The sequence below is a fragment of the Anser anser genome (assembly GCF_964211835.1).
Source record: "Anser anser genome assembly, chromosome: 12".
NCBI classification, from domain to species: Eukaryota; Metazoa; Chordata; class Aves; order Anseriformes; family Anatidae; genus Anser; species Anser anser.
This window is the reverse complement of record NC_139733.1, coordinates 10,270,283-10,290,864: the sequence shown is the minus strand read 5'-3', so window position 1 is coordinate 10,290,864 and position 20,582 is coordinate 10,270,283. Positions and strand designations below refer to the sequence as shown.

General features: G+C 45.3%; 1 protein-coding gene across 5 annotated transcripts in view; it reads right to left on the bottom strand.

Annotated features, from left to right (window-relative positions):
• Positions 1–540: 540 nt before the first annotated feature.
• Positions 541–20,582, bottom strand: part of LOC310880246 (uncharacterized protein) — a 44,131-nt gene continuing 24,089 nt past the window's right edge. For 3 of the 5 annotated variants that reach the window (XM_083795780.1, XM_083795782.1, XM_083795784.1), the window contains 5 exons: positions 11,346–11,557; positions 10,733–10,819; positions 10,217–10,264; positions 6,063–6,153; positions 541–3,609 (listed from right to left, as the gene is read on the bottom strand). In XM_083795780.1, coding sequence (XP_083651906.1) covers positions 3,524–3,609; positions 6,063–6,153; positions 10,217–10,264; positions 10,733–10,819; positions 11,346–11,435 — 402 coding nt within the window. In that variant the 5' untranslated portion in view covers positions 11,436–11,557 and the 3' untranslated portion in view covers positions 541–3,523. Of the gene's footprint in view, positions 3,610–6,062; positions 6,154–10,216; positions 10,265–10,732; positions 10,820–11,345; positions 11,558–11,685; positions 11,740–18,998; positions 19,321–20,582 lie in introns of those variants that run through there. The other 2 variants (XM_083795781.1, XM_083795783.1) reach the window with 2 other exon arrangements.

The window sequence follows — 20,582 nt, the reverse complement described above, 5'->3', positions numbered from 1 at the left end:
CAGTGAATTCCCCTAATCTTTCAAAGTGTGAAGTAAGCATCAAAAACTTCAAACGACAAGCTCTGCAGAGTTAAAAGTTTAGTATTCCTCTGTGTGGAAACTCAGACCCCTATGGGAAGGCTTAGTGGAGAAGTCAGGAAGGCAGGCGCTTCCAGCCTAGCACATCCCAGGCACCCAGAGTGCAGGAGGACAAATTCCAACTTGTCTGTTGGCCATATTTTCCTTAAACCAGCTGAATTCTGAGACAAACTCTGGATTTATTGGGTTACCTGCAGTTCTGTCCAGGACAGCTTCACCCACATTGGGTGAACATTGTGGGCAGCACCATTGGCAGCTCCATGGTGATATTTTTAGTGTGTTTCAGAGAACAAATTTGCTTTCTACCTCACTTTTTGGCCCACAAACTCATAACTTGGGACTGGTTAGGAAAGCTGTCAGATGACCTGAAGAGGCTATACAGAGGAACAGAATTAATTGTACAAAAAGCTGTGGCATATACACTATGTGGCATATACAGACTGCGCTGTGGAGACTTCTAGGTATAGACATGAAGCAGAATTAGCCTGTATTGGAGTCAAGCCAATTCCAAGGTACTGTAAGATACACAAGAGGCTAGAATTAGGTACCAACACTTGGGTTTTTTTCCTCATGATTCCTCATGCTCCTTATTCCTTGTTTTCACATAGGTCTGCAGGTGCTCCTGAGTGACCAAATTGTGTGTTAGAATGTCCAAAACTTTTTTTTTTTTTTAAACTCCAGTAAAGAAAGAGAAACATGTTTGCCTAGAGATGTGTGAGAGCTGAGGTTGTTGCACATGGAGGAGGCAAAGCAGAAGCCTGAGGTGCTACGTTTTATACCTTTATTAAAAACAAACTCTGAGGCTAATTTCAAATAGTCAAAACTCTTTATGCCTACACCAAAATGAGAACCATTTATGGGAATCTTCCAAACTTTGCTAGAAAACACACCTTGTCATCTCCACTGTTCCGATCCCACTGCAGTGACCTGTTTTTTGACTCAGACCCACTGTCTAAGCTTAGAAACATTTGAAATGCATTTGTTTAGAGGTAGGATTTGGCTACACAGGGGAATAAAAAGTGTTTATCTTTCAAATAAGAAAAACTAGCATGAGAGCCAGCCTAGCTCTCTGAAGACAACTGGAATTTTGCCTGCTTTTAGTAGACATTGACTTTCATTCCAAGTCTCTGCATAAAAGTGGAAGCTGAAGTTATGGACTGGGATTTCAACTACATGAAGAGTGGCTCCTAATAGTGTGGAATTCTGGTTGTTCCCAAGCAGTTACATTTTTTAGAGAAATCTGTTTTCTGCTGTGGTTTCTCAATAGAATATTAAGAGGTAGCAAAGACTAGTTTTTTTTTTTTTCCCTAAGAGGAATACTTTGAGTGCATATCCCAGAAGACCACTGCTGACCTGAATCAAATGGATTTACTATTGAACTGAGGCAGTTTCCATCCCTCCTGCATGTTACCAGCTGAGAAAGGACTGACTAGTGTCATAAGAAAAGCTCAAGTCTCTTACAGATGCCATGCCTAATCCATTTAGGAGAAGCTGAAATTCCAGTTTCACATGGTTAGAGCTATTACTCTCAGGCAGTAGGGCTCAATTAAATACATAGTACAGTCTTGAAGGAAAATGTTAAATTTGCCAATCCACTCACAAATCAGGTATAGAAGTTGGTAAAATATCTTAGTGTATCACCGGGGTGCCCTTTGAATGCAGACGTGAACTGCAGATGAAATTTTGCGTCTAAAAAAATGATGCAGAGGAAATCTTGCGTCTTGCCCTAGCCTGAACTTGGAGGAACACCAGTTGGATCTTCTCATGTAACTAATGATAGTTACAGACTTGAATGCATGGTGTCCCACCTGGATTTATCCATGCAGCAGGAGGAGGTCAGACTTCCCACATACAGCAGCATGCCTCACATAAGGTTTAGGTCAGACCCTGTGACCCAATCCATTTAATCCTTGATTTCTCCGATACGTGGTAGAGGAGGCAAGAAAGGTTACCGTGATGCAGTTTTTCTGCTGAGACCACCAAAGTCCATATACAAGAAACTACTGTTAGGGCAAACCTGACAACACAGAATTAACATAATCAGAACCCTGGTCATTACTACACGGCAGACTGGACAAAATGATCTAGAAAAGAAAAAAGCAGTTTTTCTGTTTTCTTTCTCCAGTCAGTCCTTCCTCTTAATCCTGCAGACATTTTCTTGTGTTAAATACATACCTGCTAAGGAAACAGACCTCTGATGAAAGGATAATAAATGAGCTCAATATATTCTGACATTTCACGGGTTTCTGCTATGCGCTGCCATAAATTTAAAGCCAATTATGTTCTGTTTAAATATTTAACACTGTAAAGCTAGCCAATTTTACATCTTGTCAAAGATAATTGAAATACCCACTTTGTCCCTTTAATAGGCAGGCAGAGCATCCACCAGATGGAAATTAACCACAAGATTTCATTGTTTGTAAGTGGGTAATGGAAATATCCTCATTCCTCAGAATTTAGCGAGATCAGCTCCAACACTGAAAGCAGAGTTGACATACAATGTGCTGCTCTCAGTCTCTTTCCCAGAGCAACAGGATACTGCTGTCTCCCAAAACTAAACTGTATCAGCAAGCTTTTATTTGCATAGCTGCAACACTAGAGGACCCCACAAACGCACATTATGGATGAAGGTACAACAGTGATTTAAGTTGAATCCTGCAGCTCTGCAAGGAAGCAACCTTTGGTTGCTGTGGTTCTTTAGAGACACTCCTTGGAAGTGATGAAATCCAGTGGTTGTGACTAAGCTTGTAAAGATTGTTCACTCAAGAGTTGCTATCAAATTCATGGGGAGTGCCATCAGGCCAAAAGCTAGTTAATGGAAGATGGCCTGAGCTGATAGCGCTAGGATAAAAATTTCAGAGTCAGTCCTCAGGATGCCAGGGCGTGAGCTTTCCTCTGAAGCATCCAAATTACTGACCGCTGGAGCAACATTACGCAAGCTGGAAATGCCATTAAGGTTTTTTTCTTTCCGATACAGGGAGGGAAGGACTCAAAGTGTCTTTCAGATACAGTCCCTGTGAGCAAATGAGCAAAATTTAACTCTTGGGACCACTCCGTCATCTACCAGAGGTGGTATGACATAAATTCAGAATTTAGCTATGTAAATGGATTTCCTTTCCTGTATCTGTATTACTGAGTCAACACTGTTTTTCTATTGAACTATTGCTATCTGTGGCAGCACGAGGCACCGTGTTATCGAAGGATCATTACAAAAGATAATATCCTTATCAAAAAATCTACTACAAACTGTGAAAGGCATCTCCCTGAGAAAACATTTTTCTTTTTGTCCTTTAAGTCCCTGCTTGGATGGCTGGGGTAAGCCAGCAGACAGCAGGAGAGAAAGATTGGGCAAGATTATCACAAAAGGAGAATTCAAAATATAACAATAAGAATGCTATTTGCTTTCCAGTCCTCTGGCTTCAGCAAGACATGAGCAGGTGGCATACTACTGAGCTGTGGCAGGGATGTTACTCAGAGACTTCCTAAGACCAGTAGTTTTGCTGGGCCTGGAACCGTCTTTTCCAGTGATGCCTAAAGGGAGAGATCATGGGAGACAGAGTTAGAGCTCTGCGTCCAGGAGCCTTGCTGCCCAAATGCCCTGTTACACAGTCAGTGCAAGGTTAAAAGAAGGCATAGGTCCGTTCCCAGACACTCAAAGATCTTCACAGCAACATTCCTGTTGTTCTTGTACTGGCTTCCAGACTAAAGCCAACATGAACGGCTTCCCCTGGCAGTATGCCTCAGAATGGGGCTATTGAGGGCCCAGAAGCTATAGTCTGTGTGAATTTTTCTGGCTTCTGCTAATGCAAACATACAAGGGAAAATCAGAGCTGGATCCCCAGCTACAAAGGCCATGGGAAAAATATACAGGTAGCTTTCAAGAAGCTCTCCTCTCTTCTCTGCGCCATGGCAGGCTTGCAAGTCTGGCACATTTCTCCTTCAGTTCTTGCTGGTTCTTTATTACCCCCAAAGAGGACTGACAGAAAAGCAAGGAAGCAGTCACTGTCTGTTTCAGCAGTTTTCTTAATGTTGCAGACATGAAGTCCAGTGCAGACGCCTTTCCCACTCAGAGCTGTAGCGGATATAACCTGCAGCATGAGCAAGCACATGCATCCTCCTATGCCCTCCCACTAGCACAGCATCTCAAAAATCCTCACCTGAAAGGAAAAAGCAAACTAACCAATCCCACAATAATCAAAAGCTCTGGCTGTGCCCATAGCAGAAGATCATTATGTGACTGCGGACTCCTGCTAACAAATCTCAGAGCAGTAGCCTCCTACATGAGTAGCACAAAAGCCATAATATATAAATTAAACCCAGACCCATAGAACGGGTTCATCCACAAACTTCCCATCTGAAAGCTGCCACAGCTGCATCTCACTTCCAAACAAGCCACAGGACCTCTTGTTTCCAGGAACTCAGAATAATAGGTTTCCCCTTTTCAGCCAGGGGTTACTAAGACAAGATCACTACCCAGCCTCAAGCACCTGAGTGAATAACAACTGCTATGAAGTTTTCCAGAGGATTGCCAGGTTTCATACCGTGCTTGCTATCCCTACTGATTTTCAGCTGCTTTTCTCCTTTAGAGCAGTACGCACCTTCCCCACAGATAAAACTGCCCTCTCTGTCCTGGCACTGCTTGGTGCAGGAGCAGGGCGGTTGACGCCACACTATCGTGTGCCGCACAGCTGTCTCCTGCCAGCCGCAGCATCCGCTGTTCCTGTCACGTCTGGGTCTACCTCATTGCGACACGAGGGAAACATTCCTCATGCCACTGCCCCGGGTCCCACTCAGAGCGAAAGGAAGAAGAAAGTACCCACGTGGGCTGTGGTTTGGGCGATGCTCGTGAGCACTGCTGGAGGCAGCGGGGGGCTGGAGGTGAGCTCGTCACCCGCGGGCCTGCGGCTCTGCTGAGATGATCGCGCAGCTTGGTGGCAGGAAGTGATACGGGAGCAGGGGCCCGAGAGGAAACTGAATCGAGCAGCTGAGGTTAACTGCTCCGGCGTTTTATCATGTGGCATTTCCAGGGACTTTCTAAGAACCCGAGGTTGGGTTCGGCTGCCCGGCGTCAGTTAGGTCGCTTCGCACACCACGCTCCACAGCGCTAACGGCAGCGGGACGAGGGAGCAGCTGTGTTGACCACACGGCAAAACAAGGCAACATCTGCCTCTCTGGGGCTGCTGGCCCCCTTCTACCTCCCGCTCAAGGGAATCTTTGTAATGAATTGCTTCCTGCAACACTCACTGAAGGTCAGGCTCGACTGCACACAAGTTTGGCTGGCGTCTACCTCAGGAACAGCCCTACGTGGCATAGAACTTGCACTTTCCCACATCTGCAGTGCGACTGGAGCTGTGGGTGGTGCATCTGCATGCTCTCGTGAGTGATAACTGCTATTCGTTATCTCATCTCAGAGAAGCTTAGATAGCTTTGCAGCCCTATATAGAAACTTGCCAGTGTCGTCATTCACTCTGCTAGGGTGCGAGCCGCTAACAAGGAGTGTTGCCGTCGGGTGCCACCAGGGAGGAGACAGCAAGGCTATCACGGGGGCAGGCTGGAATCAAAACTAGCATGTCCCAAATGTTAGGGGCTCTTCACAGTTTTAAGTAAGACCTATACGCAGAAAGTGAATATACACTATCATAACACAGCCAGGCAGTTTCGCTCATACTGTATGAGTTTCACTCATACTGTAACAGCAACTATCACCTCCGATAAAAGACATCTTATAAAGATAAATATATAGACTCTTCTCCCATCCCCTCTTTTCTGCCACTGCTTCTACTCAAGTAGCCACCACCAAATTAGATGGAAGCAATGTGCTACCCCTCCTTGTGTTTCTGGAAGCCTTCCAAACACTCCTCTATTTGTAGGGTTTACCAGAAAGATTGCAGCCAGTGCTACAGCCTTGGGGGTACATGCATGGTTTGCTAGGAGCATGGTTCCACAGTTTAGCCCTGTGTAATTACAATTATCTAATTTCAAACCTTGTGTGGCAGGCGCCGAGTTCAAATTCAAGTCACTGCTTCCCTGAGGACTTCCTTCCTCAGACGTTCCTTCTTGGATCGCTAGCTGGGGCTATGAAGAGAAACACCAGAAACAAACAAAATCCCCCACATGGAATCAGTATCAGGAGACAAAATTGCAAATGTGCAAAGTTGATTAAAAGCTTTTGGCTTGGCATCTATGTTATTTACATGAGACTATGCAGTGCTGAAAGCGTGCCGACTTGCCACCACTTCCTGTGTCCAACTGCATTCAAGAGCATGTGCCGGTGCATATAGTACCTATGTGTATTCACAAGAGTCTCTGAGTGGCTGTCAGAGAACATAATAAGTCCCCACATTTTCAGTCTTTTATGAGACACGAGCCCCACACCTTGAAAAACCTCCCCATTACGCAGCTACAGAGAATTTTTTCATCCTTAAGAACAGTTTTCTGTCCTGAAAAGCAAAACGTTTTGTCCATTGAAAATTCAAATCCCAGTGTCTGCTCTGTTTCTTCTGTTTTGTCTTTGCCCCCCAGAAACTCTTCAGATGTTAAATGAATTTTGAACTGAAGCATCACAATGCTTCATTAACCAAAGTGAGGACGAAATATTTTGAATCACTAAAACAAAAAAGTCAGTGTGCAAAAAGCTTTAGCTTCAGTAAACTGGCAGTAACAAAGCAGAAAGATTTTTCTTACAAATTGCTACGTATCTCTTTTGTTTATAACAATAAACACCTAAGTTACAGCTCTGGCACACAACTCAATTAATTTAACCACAAAGCCCCTATCCTAGCCTTAGAATGGCAGCTACTGCAATCTGTACCAGCAGAGAATGGCCGGAAGAGTCTTTCCTGACCTCATTTGTACCCTGTCAGCGATGACAGATAGCTGTAAATGATTTCTAGAATGCTATAGATGTTTACAGGCTGGACAAATCCCTGAGCACTCTGATCTAATTAGACCTGCTTTGAGCAGAGGTTTGCACTAAAGGACCTCTGGTGGTCCCTTCCAACCTGAATTATTCTGTGGTTCTAAAAATGGAAAGGAGCATAGGCGCACACAAAACCGAGGAATACTGGACATCCGACACGACTATTAGTATGTCCTGAGAACCATCAGGATGCTCCAATCTGTTGGCTTGCTTCTGTGCATCAAAAAGGTCTCAAGGAAGAATAAACTGCCAACTGAACTTATAAGGAAATGTTTCACTTAGACTATTATTATTGAAAAATAAGAATTTCCATGGAAAAAAAAGATTTTTTTTAAAAAATGAATCTTCTTTCAACAAAAGAAGGGAAGCTTGGAGAGGAAACCTACTCCAGCTAGCTTTATTTCAGGTATTAGCTTCTGACAACGCACATGCGGGTCTTTGTGCCCTGAAGGATGTTGGGCAGCACGTGCATAACGCTGCCTGGCTGCTCCTGCTGCCTCCTCCACTGTAAACCCTACAATAACAGCGCTTCACAGCCAAGGCTTCCCTGCCACGGTTCAGACTGCATCACGGTAACAGCAGAAGCTGTGACTGAATTTATTCCTCCCCCAGAACTTCCTTGCCTGCTTTCCCTTACCAGGCTGGCAGCTGAAAGGCACTGTAGCACTCCTGAAGGTTAAACTTGCCTGTTTCAGATTGTATGAAGAATGCATAAATCAATACCAGAAACTCCATGACAGTTGGAGTCCTTTGGCCTCTGCATTTGCATTCACCCACTGGCTAGCTGTGGCACCACCCAGGCGCTAGCTGTAGGCTCCACCAGTTTAAGAAATAATTTATTTAAATTACTCTATCTTGCATCCCCTTGGAAATTCAGAGCCCTGTGTAGTCACATGCATAGATTCACTCTGCCTTCTCCTGGTGACCAGACACTTTCCACTAAGGCTCAATCCTGGATCAGCTGAGGCCTCCTTCCTCCTCTCTGAGTTTCTGCCTCCCCTCAAGCACCTGGCCAGGTCAAACCATACCTGCAGATGAATATCCCTCATACTAGTCTCAAGTTCAGCAATATCCAGACTGTTTCCAAGCTACTTGCCAAACCCTGACTTTCACTGGTCCCCAGGGACAACTAACACCAGTCTTAGTCTGCTAGCCCGCATGCAACCACCTGGATGCCAGTCCCTGACCTTGCTTTTACATGGTGAGTACGCTGCCTGAAGTTGCTCTGTTCTCCTCAGTCCCTCTTTTTAGCACGAATATTCATTTGTTTGCTAGCTATTTCCTTCTAGCTGAGTTGCAACTTTGGAGCACCTACTAACGGTCAGCTTTTGCACTCCCTGAGATCTCCATCTGTTTGCCGAAGGAGTATGAAGTTCTGTTGTAAAGCAATTAATAACTTCAGATGTGTTGGAGATTGCTTGAACTCTGATAAGAGTACACTGCCAGTGCCCAGTCCTTCTGTGAAGGAGTAAGAAACCCGCTGATCCAGGACAAATCCTCAGACTGGGGAGAACCCTGCAATCACAAGACTTCCAGGAACACCTTTACTACCTCTTACTTTATTTTTATGAAGAGATTTTCAATTTGTGTTACCTGGGGAATAAGAGGCATGATTTCGGACTCTACTGGCACTGTCACATGGCTGTACAGCTCCCTCCCTGTCCCTAGTTCAGGCTTGATGGTATGTCTCCAGCTCACCCTTGCATTTCCATTTCAGCTCAGCAATGTTCAGCTCTGTTCTCTAGCAGCAGGTAAGACGCCTCCCTTCTCCCAGTCCCTTTTGTCCTGGATGCCCTACTTCAACAGCACCGTGCTCCTCAGCTGGTCCAGTGGGCAATCTATGAGTCTTCAGGCAGGAAAATAACATCTTCCCCACAGAATCTGAGATCCTTCTGACCCACTCTGCCCTTGAAAGAGAACCAAGTCCTGGGACTGGCTGTCCCTCTTCGTCACCACTTTCTGGTATCGCTCCATTGTCCATGGTGAGATATCATTCTAGTACATATCTATCTGAGCTGTATAGCTCTCTGAGCTATATACAGATATTTTTCTTTCTTGTTTGTATCTAATCAATTTATATAAAAGAATCTTCTCTTAATTTGCTGCTGGTTCATATTTTTCCCTCATTTCATTTCCCCCCTCCCTAAAAAACAAAGACAAATGCTGCAAAAAAACAACAACACACTTTTTTTTCTCCTTTTCAGCCCTGAGATATTTCTCCCACCACCCCAAAACCGTTTAGGGAGATTCAGTTCTGCAGAGGGTTTGCAGTTGCCCTCCATTTCCATCCAAGAAACGTTTGTCTGTCAAGGTCATTACCATGTCAGAAAAGTCTTTTCATCTCTCTCACATGCTGGTACTCCCTCCCTAGTGAAGATTTCCTTCCAAGCCTCCTCTGTATCCCTCACAGACTGCACTATCCCTCTGTTTCTGCTGATCCAGCTCCATCCCAAGTGTTCCTGCAGCACTGCAGCTGTAGAACAAACCTTTGTATTCCTGCAGCAAGTGCAAAGCTTAGGTTTGGTCTAGAATTCTTTGTGTCAACAAATACACACTAAATAACAGTTTGTGGTTTGTCTGCTTTGTGTTTTTGTTAGTTTGTTTGTTTTGGTTGTTTGCTTGTTTTTAATCACCCCTAATGATATATAACATGCCATTAATTACTTGCAGGAGTGAATATCCTTATTGATTTAAAACTTTTTTTTTTTTTTTTACGACTGAAATATTCATCTTCTAACTAGTGATTCTTACTAATCCTTTGTTTGCTGCATATAAGAGCCTCCTGCTGGCAGGATTCAAAGTTTTGTCATTCACTAATTTTTTTTTTTTTTTAAACTCTAAGTTTCTTCTTTTGAGGCAAACTGACATGCTAAGCACTCACTCCAGTTTGTTGGGATTCTTGGGAAGACAACCTCTCTGCTTGAGAATGGATAGGATCTCTGGTCTGACCTCCCAGTCTGGGAAGGACTGTAGAAGACTAGTATGTCTTAAATTAAGTGTAGCAGCTCTCCCGGGCTCCCAGGAGGTTTCAGGAACTGAATCTTGGGAATGAGGTACTGGAAGGGCAGTCAGAGCTTCCCTAATGTGTTGGATTCCTGGGTCAGCTAGGCTGAATGTCGTTGCTGACAGAGCCTGAGAAGAACAAATGCAACAGAAGCCTCCCTCCCAGCCTGGGCTCTGTGGCTGGAGGAGAAGAAAAGGACTGAACACTGTACTCACCCACTTGCGGGGCCTCCCTCTTGGCCTTTTTCCAGCAGGAGGTCCTACCTATATTGAAAGCGATACAAAAAAAAGTATTTTCAATTCTCATATCTGCTGCGCACTGTGACTAAATACACTGAACCTGCCCAAAGTGACCTCTGCATAAAGTTTTTGTGAGCCAAATAGCAGAAGGTGACTAAAGCTGGGGATGGAAGACAGTTGAGGAGGAAACGCCTGCCAGACTGTGTTGGTTGTGATTATGTTGCAATGGCAGAGGAGAAACTCCAGAAGGAAGCTGCTGAACAGGCAACGACAGCACAGGAAGGCCAGAAAGTGAATTAGGACTAAGACCACGATAACTGTGGCAACTAAACAACAGTGGCAACTAAAACTGAACTGAATGAGGGGCAAATTTCATTGCCTATCCTTAATCTAAGAGAACCCTCCCTGCTTGTCCCTCTAGTAACGCTTGTAGAAAGGACAGCCAGCTTCTCTCTTCCCCCTCATAAAAGCATGTAAGCCATTTACTCTTACCATTTGTCCAATTACAGTGCTCACTTTCTTGCTTCCTTTTGGCCTTCCTCGTGGTTTCTTCACCAGCAATTGTCCCCCAGCCTCCACCTGAAAAAAAAAGAAGAAAAAAAAAGGAGAAAATTTAGCAGGATGGTCCCTGGAACAACTTATTAGGTTGTCTCTGCTTTTCCAGATGCTGAAACAAACTAGAAGATGGGCAGCACTACCCCTTTATCATGTTTACATTTTGGCCTGGGAAAATGAGTGAGTTCCCAAAGCTCTGACCATAGTGCCTGGAATGGGGAGAGAAAAGGCCTTGGGCATCTTCCATCTATCCAGCTACTGGTGCAGAAGCAGAGGGCTGTGGCACCTGAAATTCTCCAGACTGCCACAGGTATCTGGGTAGCTCCTCTCATGCCACTTCCCAGCCTGAACAAGTGCAGCATGCCACACTCAAGGCACCTTTGAAGGCGGGGGCTGATATGCCCCGGGGTGCACATGCTGCTGCTTTCCTGAATAGCTTTAGTATTTACCACAGCATGCCTTCCCTTCCCTTGCTCTTTACTGCCTGCAAATCCCATCAGGCTAATATCAGAGCATCCTCAGGCAGACTCTTTGGATGATGCACACTTACCTGTGTCTGCTTCTTTGGTCTTCCTCTCTTTCTCTTCAGGCCTTCAGTCAGTGGAGATGAACCAGGGTTCACCGGCCTCTCGTTGCTCATGTTGGCTCTTCCCACAGTTTCCAGATGATAATTCAACACGTTATTTTCCCATGGAATGGAAAAGAAATTTTTTCTCCTCTTTCTTTCCCAATCTTGTTACAGATTCTCTTCCACCTGCAAGGCTGGAATGATGAGAAAGAATCAGGTGTGACAGCTTGCTATTGTTTTTATCAGCTGGGAGAGTCTGGGACCCAGCAGACAGCCAGAAGCATAATTATGTTTTATAAACATTAATGGACCATTCTCTTACACAGCCCATTCCTCAGCTTTCTGAGGTTCTTGGTTGAAGGAGCTGATTGCTCCAGGTGCATAAACATGTTGATATCTGCATCCACCTTCCTCTCATTAGCCAGCTTTATCCAAGCTGACAAAGATGATGTCTTCAGCTCCCTGAAATCCTCTCTTTAGAGGCTTCCCTTGTCTGAGGAGGAAGGAGGTGGGAGACAAAATGGTGGTAGTGAGTTATAAATACCACAGTCAAGGGTAAAGCTTCAGTTAGAGCTCCTGTATCATCAGATACCAAAGCTAATCCTGAGACCCAAATCCACAGCAAAGAGAGCCTTATACCAGAATAACTGAGATTATGTATAGGTGAATTTGGCCCTGGAGCTGTCCCTCTAGAGTTTGTTCCCCATCACCAATTGAACAGGCACCGTCTGGACCACAGGACTGGTGGCCTGACTCTATTTCAGCACACAGCCTCTGGTCCTGCACAAGACTCACTATTTCCTATAGGGTGGAAGAAGTCACCCAGACATGGATTTTGCTTGCTCCTGAGCACTGGTTTGTCTAACACAAGTTCCGTATCAGCAGGATCACCAGTCCCCATGCTCTATTTAGTGCCTGCTGTGGTTGGAACAAGCCCTGATCTGACTTGTTTGCTTTAAGAAATAACCAAGATCATGAGCTGTTGAGGGTACATAGGAAACCAATGGCTTTCCTTGCTTCTGCTTGAGGTTGCAAGTTCCTCTGGTGTTGCTGCCAGAGAAGGTGGCAGTCTGACTGTAAGGCTTTACAGCCTCACATCCCAGAGCAGGAACAGGAGGGAAGAGATCTTGACCAAAAGCTCAGCTGGCACATTACAGGATGTGGGGTCATTTGTCTTCCTTGCATTTGAAGTAAACCCTAGCCAGCAATCTGTGTACAGCTCCCATTTTGCTGATCTGCTTGGAAAATGTACAACCTCCACCAGACCTTGGGCTTCCCTTCCTTCTTGTACAGAAGGAGGGAGGGCTCAAGAATGTGTGAGGCACTGAGGGAACTGAGCCTGGCTAGACAGGGCTTGGCAGTGCTGGCGGAATTCTCTTTTGTCTGTAATTCTTACCACAAAACAAGTATCTGAGAACAGTGCGGTTGGGAAAGCAACATCATTGCCTGCTTAGGAAAGCAGGGATATAAGCATGAACAATGCATTTCTACCTTCTGTGTGAAGCACGTGTCTTCTCCTCTCATCTAGAGGTTGCAAGTCTAATCTGACTTGCCTGTAGAAGCTCTTCTACTCCCACCTGAGAACCATTTTTGCAGCTGTTTCTTCCACCTGGTTCATTTCTCCTTCCTCACTTTAACAACATCCTTAAATAGCTCTGTAATGATGCATGGGGCTTTGTCCCATTGGCCTTGAGTACTACTAGGTGCCCAAGTCCCTCCAGCAGGCTCCGCCTGAGGCGGTAAAGGCAGCATGGCAAGTACGGGCACAGCAACCCCATGTAGAAGAGTGTGGCTATTTCAAAATTAATGGTGGAGGGCAAGAGCTGCCTTCAGTTCCAGTTCACACACGAGCTAGTGAACCCCTGGAAGTCCTTTCAGGTATGCTGCTGGGACCCAGCTTATAGAGGCTGCTGCACTCAGCTTTTCTATCAAAACCTCTGATCAGAGGGTGATGGAAAGACCGTAGCTCAGTTCTGAGTTCAGGCTGCATCTGGAGGGTAGACAGTTAGGAAAAAAACATTTCTTTGTACTTGCAAGCCATGCACAGTTACCATCAAGTCTCTGAGACAAACATGAAACACTTCTGCAGTCTCTTTCAGAGAGGAGCTGTGCTTTTAGAAACCGCTACTGGAGCTTTGTAGTTTGATCAGATGTTCATGTTACAAAGGTACAACAAACATTCTGCGTTCTGGTCCTACTGTTTTCTGCTTTGCCAGCTTGTGCTAGTCAGACCTAGGCCTCAAACGGCCTTGTGCTGGTGCTGGCACCTGGGAGGGAGTCGCAGCGGTACAGGGACCCCACACTGCCCGAGGAGCTGAGGACCCTCAGCACCTCCTCCCAAGGGCAGCTCAGAGGTGGCCCTGGCTGGTGCTGCGCACACCTGCTGCTGGAGCAGCCCAGGGTGCTGCATGGGTGGTTTGATGCCTCCTGAGCCCGTCTTCCCCTGCTGTCTGCAGAAAGGGAGCAGACACTGCCATGAGAACAGACAAGCATGGAAGTGCCATCCTCGCCAGTGCTCTGAGAGGGGATTAGGCTGCTCTGACACGGCTTCTACCTCCGGATCATAGTCATTTGAAAGCAGGCTCAGTGCCTCTTTGAATTCAGGTTGTAATCCTAATGTGTGGAAAAGTTATGCAGGAAACAAACACATCCTTGAGAAATATCATATGTGCATTTTTGCCCCCATTTATTCAGATATTGCCAAAGCATAAGGGGCAGGATGAATGATGGGGTATGGCGGGTATTGTCTAAGATAACACATGGAGTTGCATCTGGATGATCTAACTGCGCTGTGCTGATAGGACACTTAAGTGTTTTGGTTGTTTATTTTTCTGCACTGTCTGCTTGGTCACTTCACGCTGCAGAATCTGGAAACATCACTGGCAGAGGCAGCAAGAAAACTTCCAGCCTTTGTGCTATGTTCTAACAAAACATATGTGGTCATGACAGACACTAAAGCCATCGCTCTTAGTGACACAGCCTCTCTCCAGAGTTTGCTCTAACTGAAGCCTGCATTAAATCAAAGTTTTACGTAACAATATTCAAGTGGGAGCAACAACTGTGTACAGAATTATTTGTTCCCCAGGTGCAAAGAAAGTAAGTTCTTGCATGATGATCATTTTCTAAACCACACTAGACTGATGAACTCTGCAATGCTTTTCCTATACCTGGCAAGCCTTCCACAGACTGGACACAAGCATATAGAGGCTATGGGAAATATCAGTGTCTTTGCATAGGTCTCCCTTCTATCACCCACCAGGTACACACTTCTTGGAGCCTGGTGCAGAAGGAGAAAAATGCAAGCAAGACTATACTAGTATCAGTCCTTTTAGCTTTTGTATGCTTTACGTGACTCAATGTAGAGGAACGTACAAATGAAAAGCACTTCTACTGCAGTTCTACTTCAAACTTTTCAACGATAGCTTTACATATATCTCTGTGTGTGTGTAAACAAATCAATATTGACTCCCACTGACCAAAAATCAAGCATGTTTCTAGGGTCACTGTGCTCACTACTAGAGTGCAGCCAGCAAGGCTGAAATCCGTCCTATACACCATCCATGAAGGATGATGTATAAATCAAAAAAAAAAAAAAGAATCTAAAAAAAAACTAAAAGGAAGCCATCCAAGTGTCTGTGTGCCTTAGGTTTCCTTCATGTCAGCTGTGTATGCAGCTTTGAAAATGATGCAGATATGTAAAAACACAGTGTTGGCAGTATTCAGACCCATAAGCTGTGGAGCCCTCTCCTGAAACGAAGCACCTCATGGCCCAGAAGCATTCCCCGGCACCTGGCAGAGGACTGGGGATTCTGATGGCCTAATGCTTTGCACCCGACTTATGTGCTAAGTTGTAGGAATCCATTTTTTCTACCATACCCACGTTCTCAGGAGAGAAAAGTTCCTCCTGATGGCAATGCAATTGTAGACTAACACAGAGTACTGAGCAATGTTCCCGAGGGTCTTTTCCCTTTCTACAGACTACAGAGGGAGCCTAGGGAGCTGGCCTGCTGACTTCGACAGGAAAATTAAATGGCAGATCCCCTTCCTCTTGATTCCTTGGGGATGATAAACTGTTGGCTATGTCCTTGGGAGAAATGCCATATGACACGGGGATGCTTGGGGGTTTTAGGGCGATGCCTCAAGCTGTGCGCATGATTCACGGCAAATGCTGCCAGCGAATGAGCGTCTAGCTGCAGTGCCCACATACAAAACACAAAGCTTAAAGCCTTTTTCAAAGCGTAATGGGAGTGTGATTATGAGACCCTTCATTGTAGCTTAACACTGCTGCTGTCTCTAAAATAATAGGAAAAAACATCCACAAAGCACGGCTCCCACTTAGTGGCACAGTGCTATTGTTCTGCTGTCACATGTGACGAAGCGAAGCCAGGGTAACTTCACTGACAGCAGCGTGGCCACTCTTTGGTCCCTCTGGTGCAGGAGGGAGGGAAGAATTTGGCCTGAGCCCCACATCAAGCAGAGGAGGATAACAGACTGTTAGCAAAGACATCTGAAGAAGGGGACTAAGAAGGCAGGGCGGAGAGAAACCTTTCATTCCCATAACCGTAGCAGTAACGATCTGTACTCGCATTATGAGAAATTACTTTCACCTTCCGAGAAATCAAATGCTCACGTCTTTTCAGATCTCACAGCAGATCAAGAAATACCACAGCTTGTCATGTTTCCCCATGGACTTTTCTACCAGGCAGGCAGGACAGCCAAGTGCTGCAGCATCTCCCTGGGGAAAGGGCAGTGGCAATAACGCGCTGGCAAGCAAACCTTATCTGGCAGATTTTTCTGTGGAAATGAGGAACTTCTGAGCTACTAAATCAAGCTTGTGGCAACAGCAGGTAACTGTCATAGTCGCATAAATCACATCTAAAACACAAATAACCTCTCTAGGTGATTTCCCTAACTGTTTTGGGTGGCTGGTCTAAGCCTTCTTTGGTCTTATGCTTTAAAGCCCCCTATTTTCCATTTTAATGGCCAATTTAGTGTCATTTATTCTTGCATCAACAGTCCTTCAGCAGCAGTATTTCTCTCTCCTCCATTTTTAAGCCCACTCGACCAGATGTATTTTCACAGATGAACCAGATCTCCTCCATCTTGTGAGGCTGAACAAGTAAAATCTTCCAGTTTCTGTGCATGTGATTGTTTCTCCTGATAATTTTGGTTGTCATTTACATCTTTTCCAACCTGAGCTCAACACTTCTGAATGTGAAAAGATTTTTACTCAAAAATATTTCCACTGAGGACAGCCTGACTAACTTAACCACTCACCTATCTGAGAAGCATGGGCAGGACAGTTCAGTGGAAGGAAAAGAAAAATCAGTTCCTGTGTAATATTATTAGTATGAATTTCCAAACTGACTTGACCAGCAAGCCATTCCACCACCTCCAGCATATCTTGACTGCTAAAATATCCAGCTCAGAAGACAGAAAGTATTTAAGCTTACAGACGACAACAAATACAGGAACCATACAGGCTTCCATGCTTCACATCAGTGCTAGAGACCAGCTCAAGGCATGAACGGGAACTTGTGTATTTCTGTCTAAAGTTACATTTCCGACTTCATTACAGATTTCTCTGTGCAACCCTAATGAAAGTGCCTTCGTGTGTTTCAGTTCCGCACCCACAAAATGGTGCGTAGTTCCCTGCCTGCTAGATATGCTGGCAATGAGGATGAAGGGAAAAACCTGAGCAATGCAGGAAGAGGCCACCCGGTGCCTGTTCTTCTGGGACAGCCAGCAAGCGAGGCAGGTGCTTCCAGCTGGAATAAAAGCTTGTGGGCTTAAGACCTACTTACTATGAGACAATATCAGAAGCTTTTTTCATATTAGAGGCATGCATAGCCACATGAGAAGAGGGTTGTTGATAACCGAGTTTCAAGCAATGATGCAGACATGAACAGTCTCTGTTCCCCATTTCCCAGATCCGAAGTATCCATCCTCAGCACAGTGTCAGCACACTGCAAGAGGGTGTTCGTAAAGAACCTGTGCTTGCTGCAGTGCCTGTCTTCTCTGTCCAGATAACTTGAGCCAGATACTACCCTGAGAGGCACCTCGATTGCTCTAATCCATACCACAACAGATCACAGAAATACCACCAAGCTCTGTCGTAGCTAGCCTAAAAAATCCCATTCCTTCCTCTGAAAAGTGAGGCCTGTGGAATGAGTCAGGCCACATGTGAAACCCAGCTGCACTGCGGGCCCGTCCACTCAGTAGGCGCAGGACTTTCCCTGAGGGTTGCCGCACAGCTCCATAGTGGAGGGCCTGGCGTCAGCCCTGCCTCAGTGCCATCGGCCTCAAAGCCCTGGCAAGAAACAGGCTTCCCATGGGCACGGCAGGCAGAGCTAGGAGGCAGATAAACCGGCCCAGAGAGGACACGGAAAGCACAGCTGGATACCAAGAGCAGACAAGAACGAGTGGCCTGGAACCCAGTCCTGCCTCTGATCCTGAGCAAGTCATGTCATCTTCCCATACTTCCAGTGTGATTCCATAATCTTACAGACAGAAAACGTGAAGTATTAGTGCTTGCCCTCAGCCTGAGGTGGAAGGACTGAGGACCTTCCCATTTGTAGAACAACACTAAGAACCTCCAGCAGGAGAGAGCAGAGCACGGCACTATTGACTCCCTAATGTCGTGGTGTTCAGGAGCACAAGGGAGAAGGCGTCACAACTGAAGAAATACAGCCCAGGACTAGCCACATCCTGCTGAGCACCAAAACAGACCTCCACCCTCTTCCCCCAGGAAGCTGAAGGCTCGTGGGACTGATCTGGCCCCAAGCTGCAGTTCCCTGCCCCAGGACCCTGGCACAGAGCAGCACCTGAGCGTGAGCTGGGGCTCTGCAGAGGTGCTGCACTCTGCTCTCACCCAGTCCCAAACCAGGCAGATAGGGGTGTACAGGACCCAGCTTGCTGTCTCCATTGAAGGAAACGTACCAAAATCAAGACCCTAAGTCTTGAGGCCAGGCCTAAAGTCTTAAATGCACCTCCAGCACTTCTCCCAAAGCTATCCAGCTACAGTGACACTTAATGACTCTGCGCTGATTGTAGACCCCCTAACACTACACACTAGGAACACGTAAAGACGCTGCCTTAGAGAATTTGTCCAAAGCCCCAAATGTTCACTAAAGCACTCTCCTGTCTCTTAAAGTCTCTGTCCAGACCCTAGCACCAAAACAAACAAACAAAAAGCTCCCCAGAAATTCAGGGTCAAAACAGTGGAGAAAAATAGCAGCATTTACAGGGAAGTAGGAGGGTAAGGAGAAAAGCGTGGTTCCTGAAATAAAAATCAAATCACAGTCATGTCTTATTTGAGATAGCATCAAGCCTCACTACTCTGCAGAATTACTATCATGTTCAGCTCAGCTACTGACAGCCAAAAAACACTGTCCACATGCACAAAACCAGGAAATAGCCCTCTGCGTTTCCTGGCAAGGACAGGCGTTTCGGCAACCCAAAACAGGGATACACGAGGCAAGCAAGTGTCGTGCCTTAACCTACTTTCAAACAAGGTCTCAATTAGCAAGATTATTAATCCCTGTGCCTGAACAAACCCCAGTGTCTTGCAGAGGAGCTCTGCATACACGTTTGAAACACAGGCTTGCTGATGCAGTAGGAAAGGAACACGATTACCTGGTGAGAAGTTGGGCAGCGCCACTTGACCTGGCCCCAGCAGACCTGGCAATGAAGACAGGAGAGAAAGACAGAGGTATCCAGCAGGGACACCCCTTCTGCACGGGAGAGAAGCAGCTAACCGAAGCCTCTGCACGCATTCATTTCAGGAGCCGTACAACGAGCCGAACGCTATTTATTGCGCTCCCAGTTAGTGATATGGAAAGCAGCGTGAGCACTGCCAGCGCTCTCCTTCTGATGGCAGTCCTGAGTAGTGACAGCAAGTGAAACCCAGCACACTTCAGCCTGCCTGGAATCTCAGACCGAACCGGCAAGAACAAAAAGAAAAGTCCCAAACCAGACCACTTACAACAGGCAGGCTGTACCACTGCCCTGCTTACTAAAAATAAAACCGGTTTCCGAATGTGAAATGAATGATCTGAATAAAGGGGACAGATCATTTCATAGCTTTCCCTATTTACAGAGGCTAGCAAGAATCACGCTTGGCTCTGTTTTGTGAAAACAATTGCACGAACAAAACCCACAGAAACAGGTAGCATCAGGAAGGCTTGTGATGACAAAGTGGTTATTAATGTGAGTGCAAAGTATGCTTGGGGCATTTACTATAAGCCACAAATGAAAATGGAAGCTGACTTCAGCTGAGATTAAGCACATTTAGAAAGGAGATGCTGCATGGCTCCGAGTTAGGTATTCTATACTAATTACACGAACAACCATTAGAGCTGGCAAAAGTCCCCAAAACTATTTTGCAGAGAACACAGACTTTTCATATGACTGACTCAATATCTTTCAGATGCACATATGGGGGGTTTCAGCATATAGTTATTAGCAAAAACAAAGAATTAAAATATCTCAGTCTCTGCCTGTGTAAAATCCATTACAGTATCTTAGAGACAAAAGTCTGAGATTCTTCATGTCAAAGAGTAAATTGCTTATACTGACAGTAAAATTAAATAAACTGAAGAGTTTTTTTTTTTTTTTTTTTTCCCCTCTCAGAGCCACCCATATAAAAAAAATGCAATGACTTGAGTTCCTAAGTAACTTCTGAAAATGTAAGGCACCTATGTCACTTACTGTAGTCTGGAAAATATCAGTCTCGACCTTACTGACACAGGAATGCTCATGTCCTGGTTAACGACGGACACAGAGGCCATGGAAATGTGTCCAGTTCTTGGGGCTGCCCCATGCTTCCTACGTGACCTCAGCAAAGTCACCTTCTTTTTGTGTACTCAATTTTCCACACAAAGCAGGGATAATACACAAGCCAGGTAGCATTTTGCTTAATTAGACAACATTTTGTTTGGGAAGAGATGCAGTTACACAGGTCTTAGGAAAAGTGGCTCAAGACTTCAGTCGTAGTTCCTAGCCACTCATAAAACCAAGTCAACACAGATGTTAAGAAAAGCCTTTGATCACCCCCTTGCAACAATGTTAAATCCAAAAATCAAACTAGTATACATATTCATGTACCTGAAAATTATTATTTTATATGCTTAAATCTACCAAAAATCTTACTGCATACACACTACTGTATTGTTATTGAAATATACATATTATTTTATTTTTAAATTTTAATATTATTTA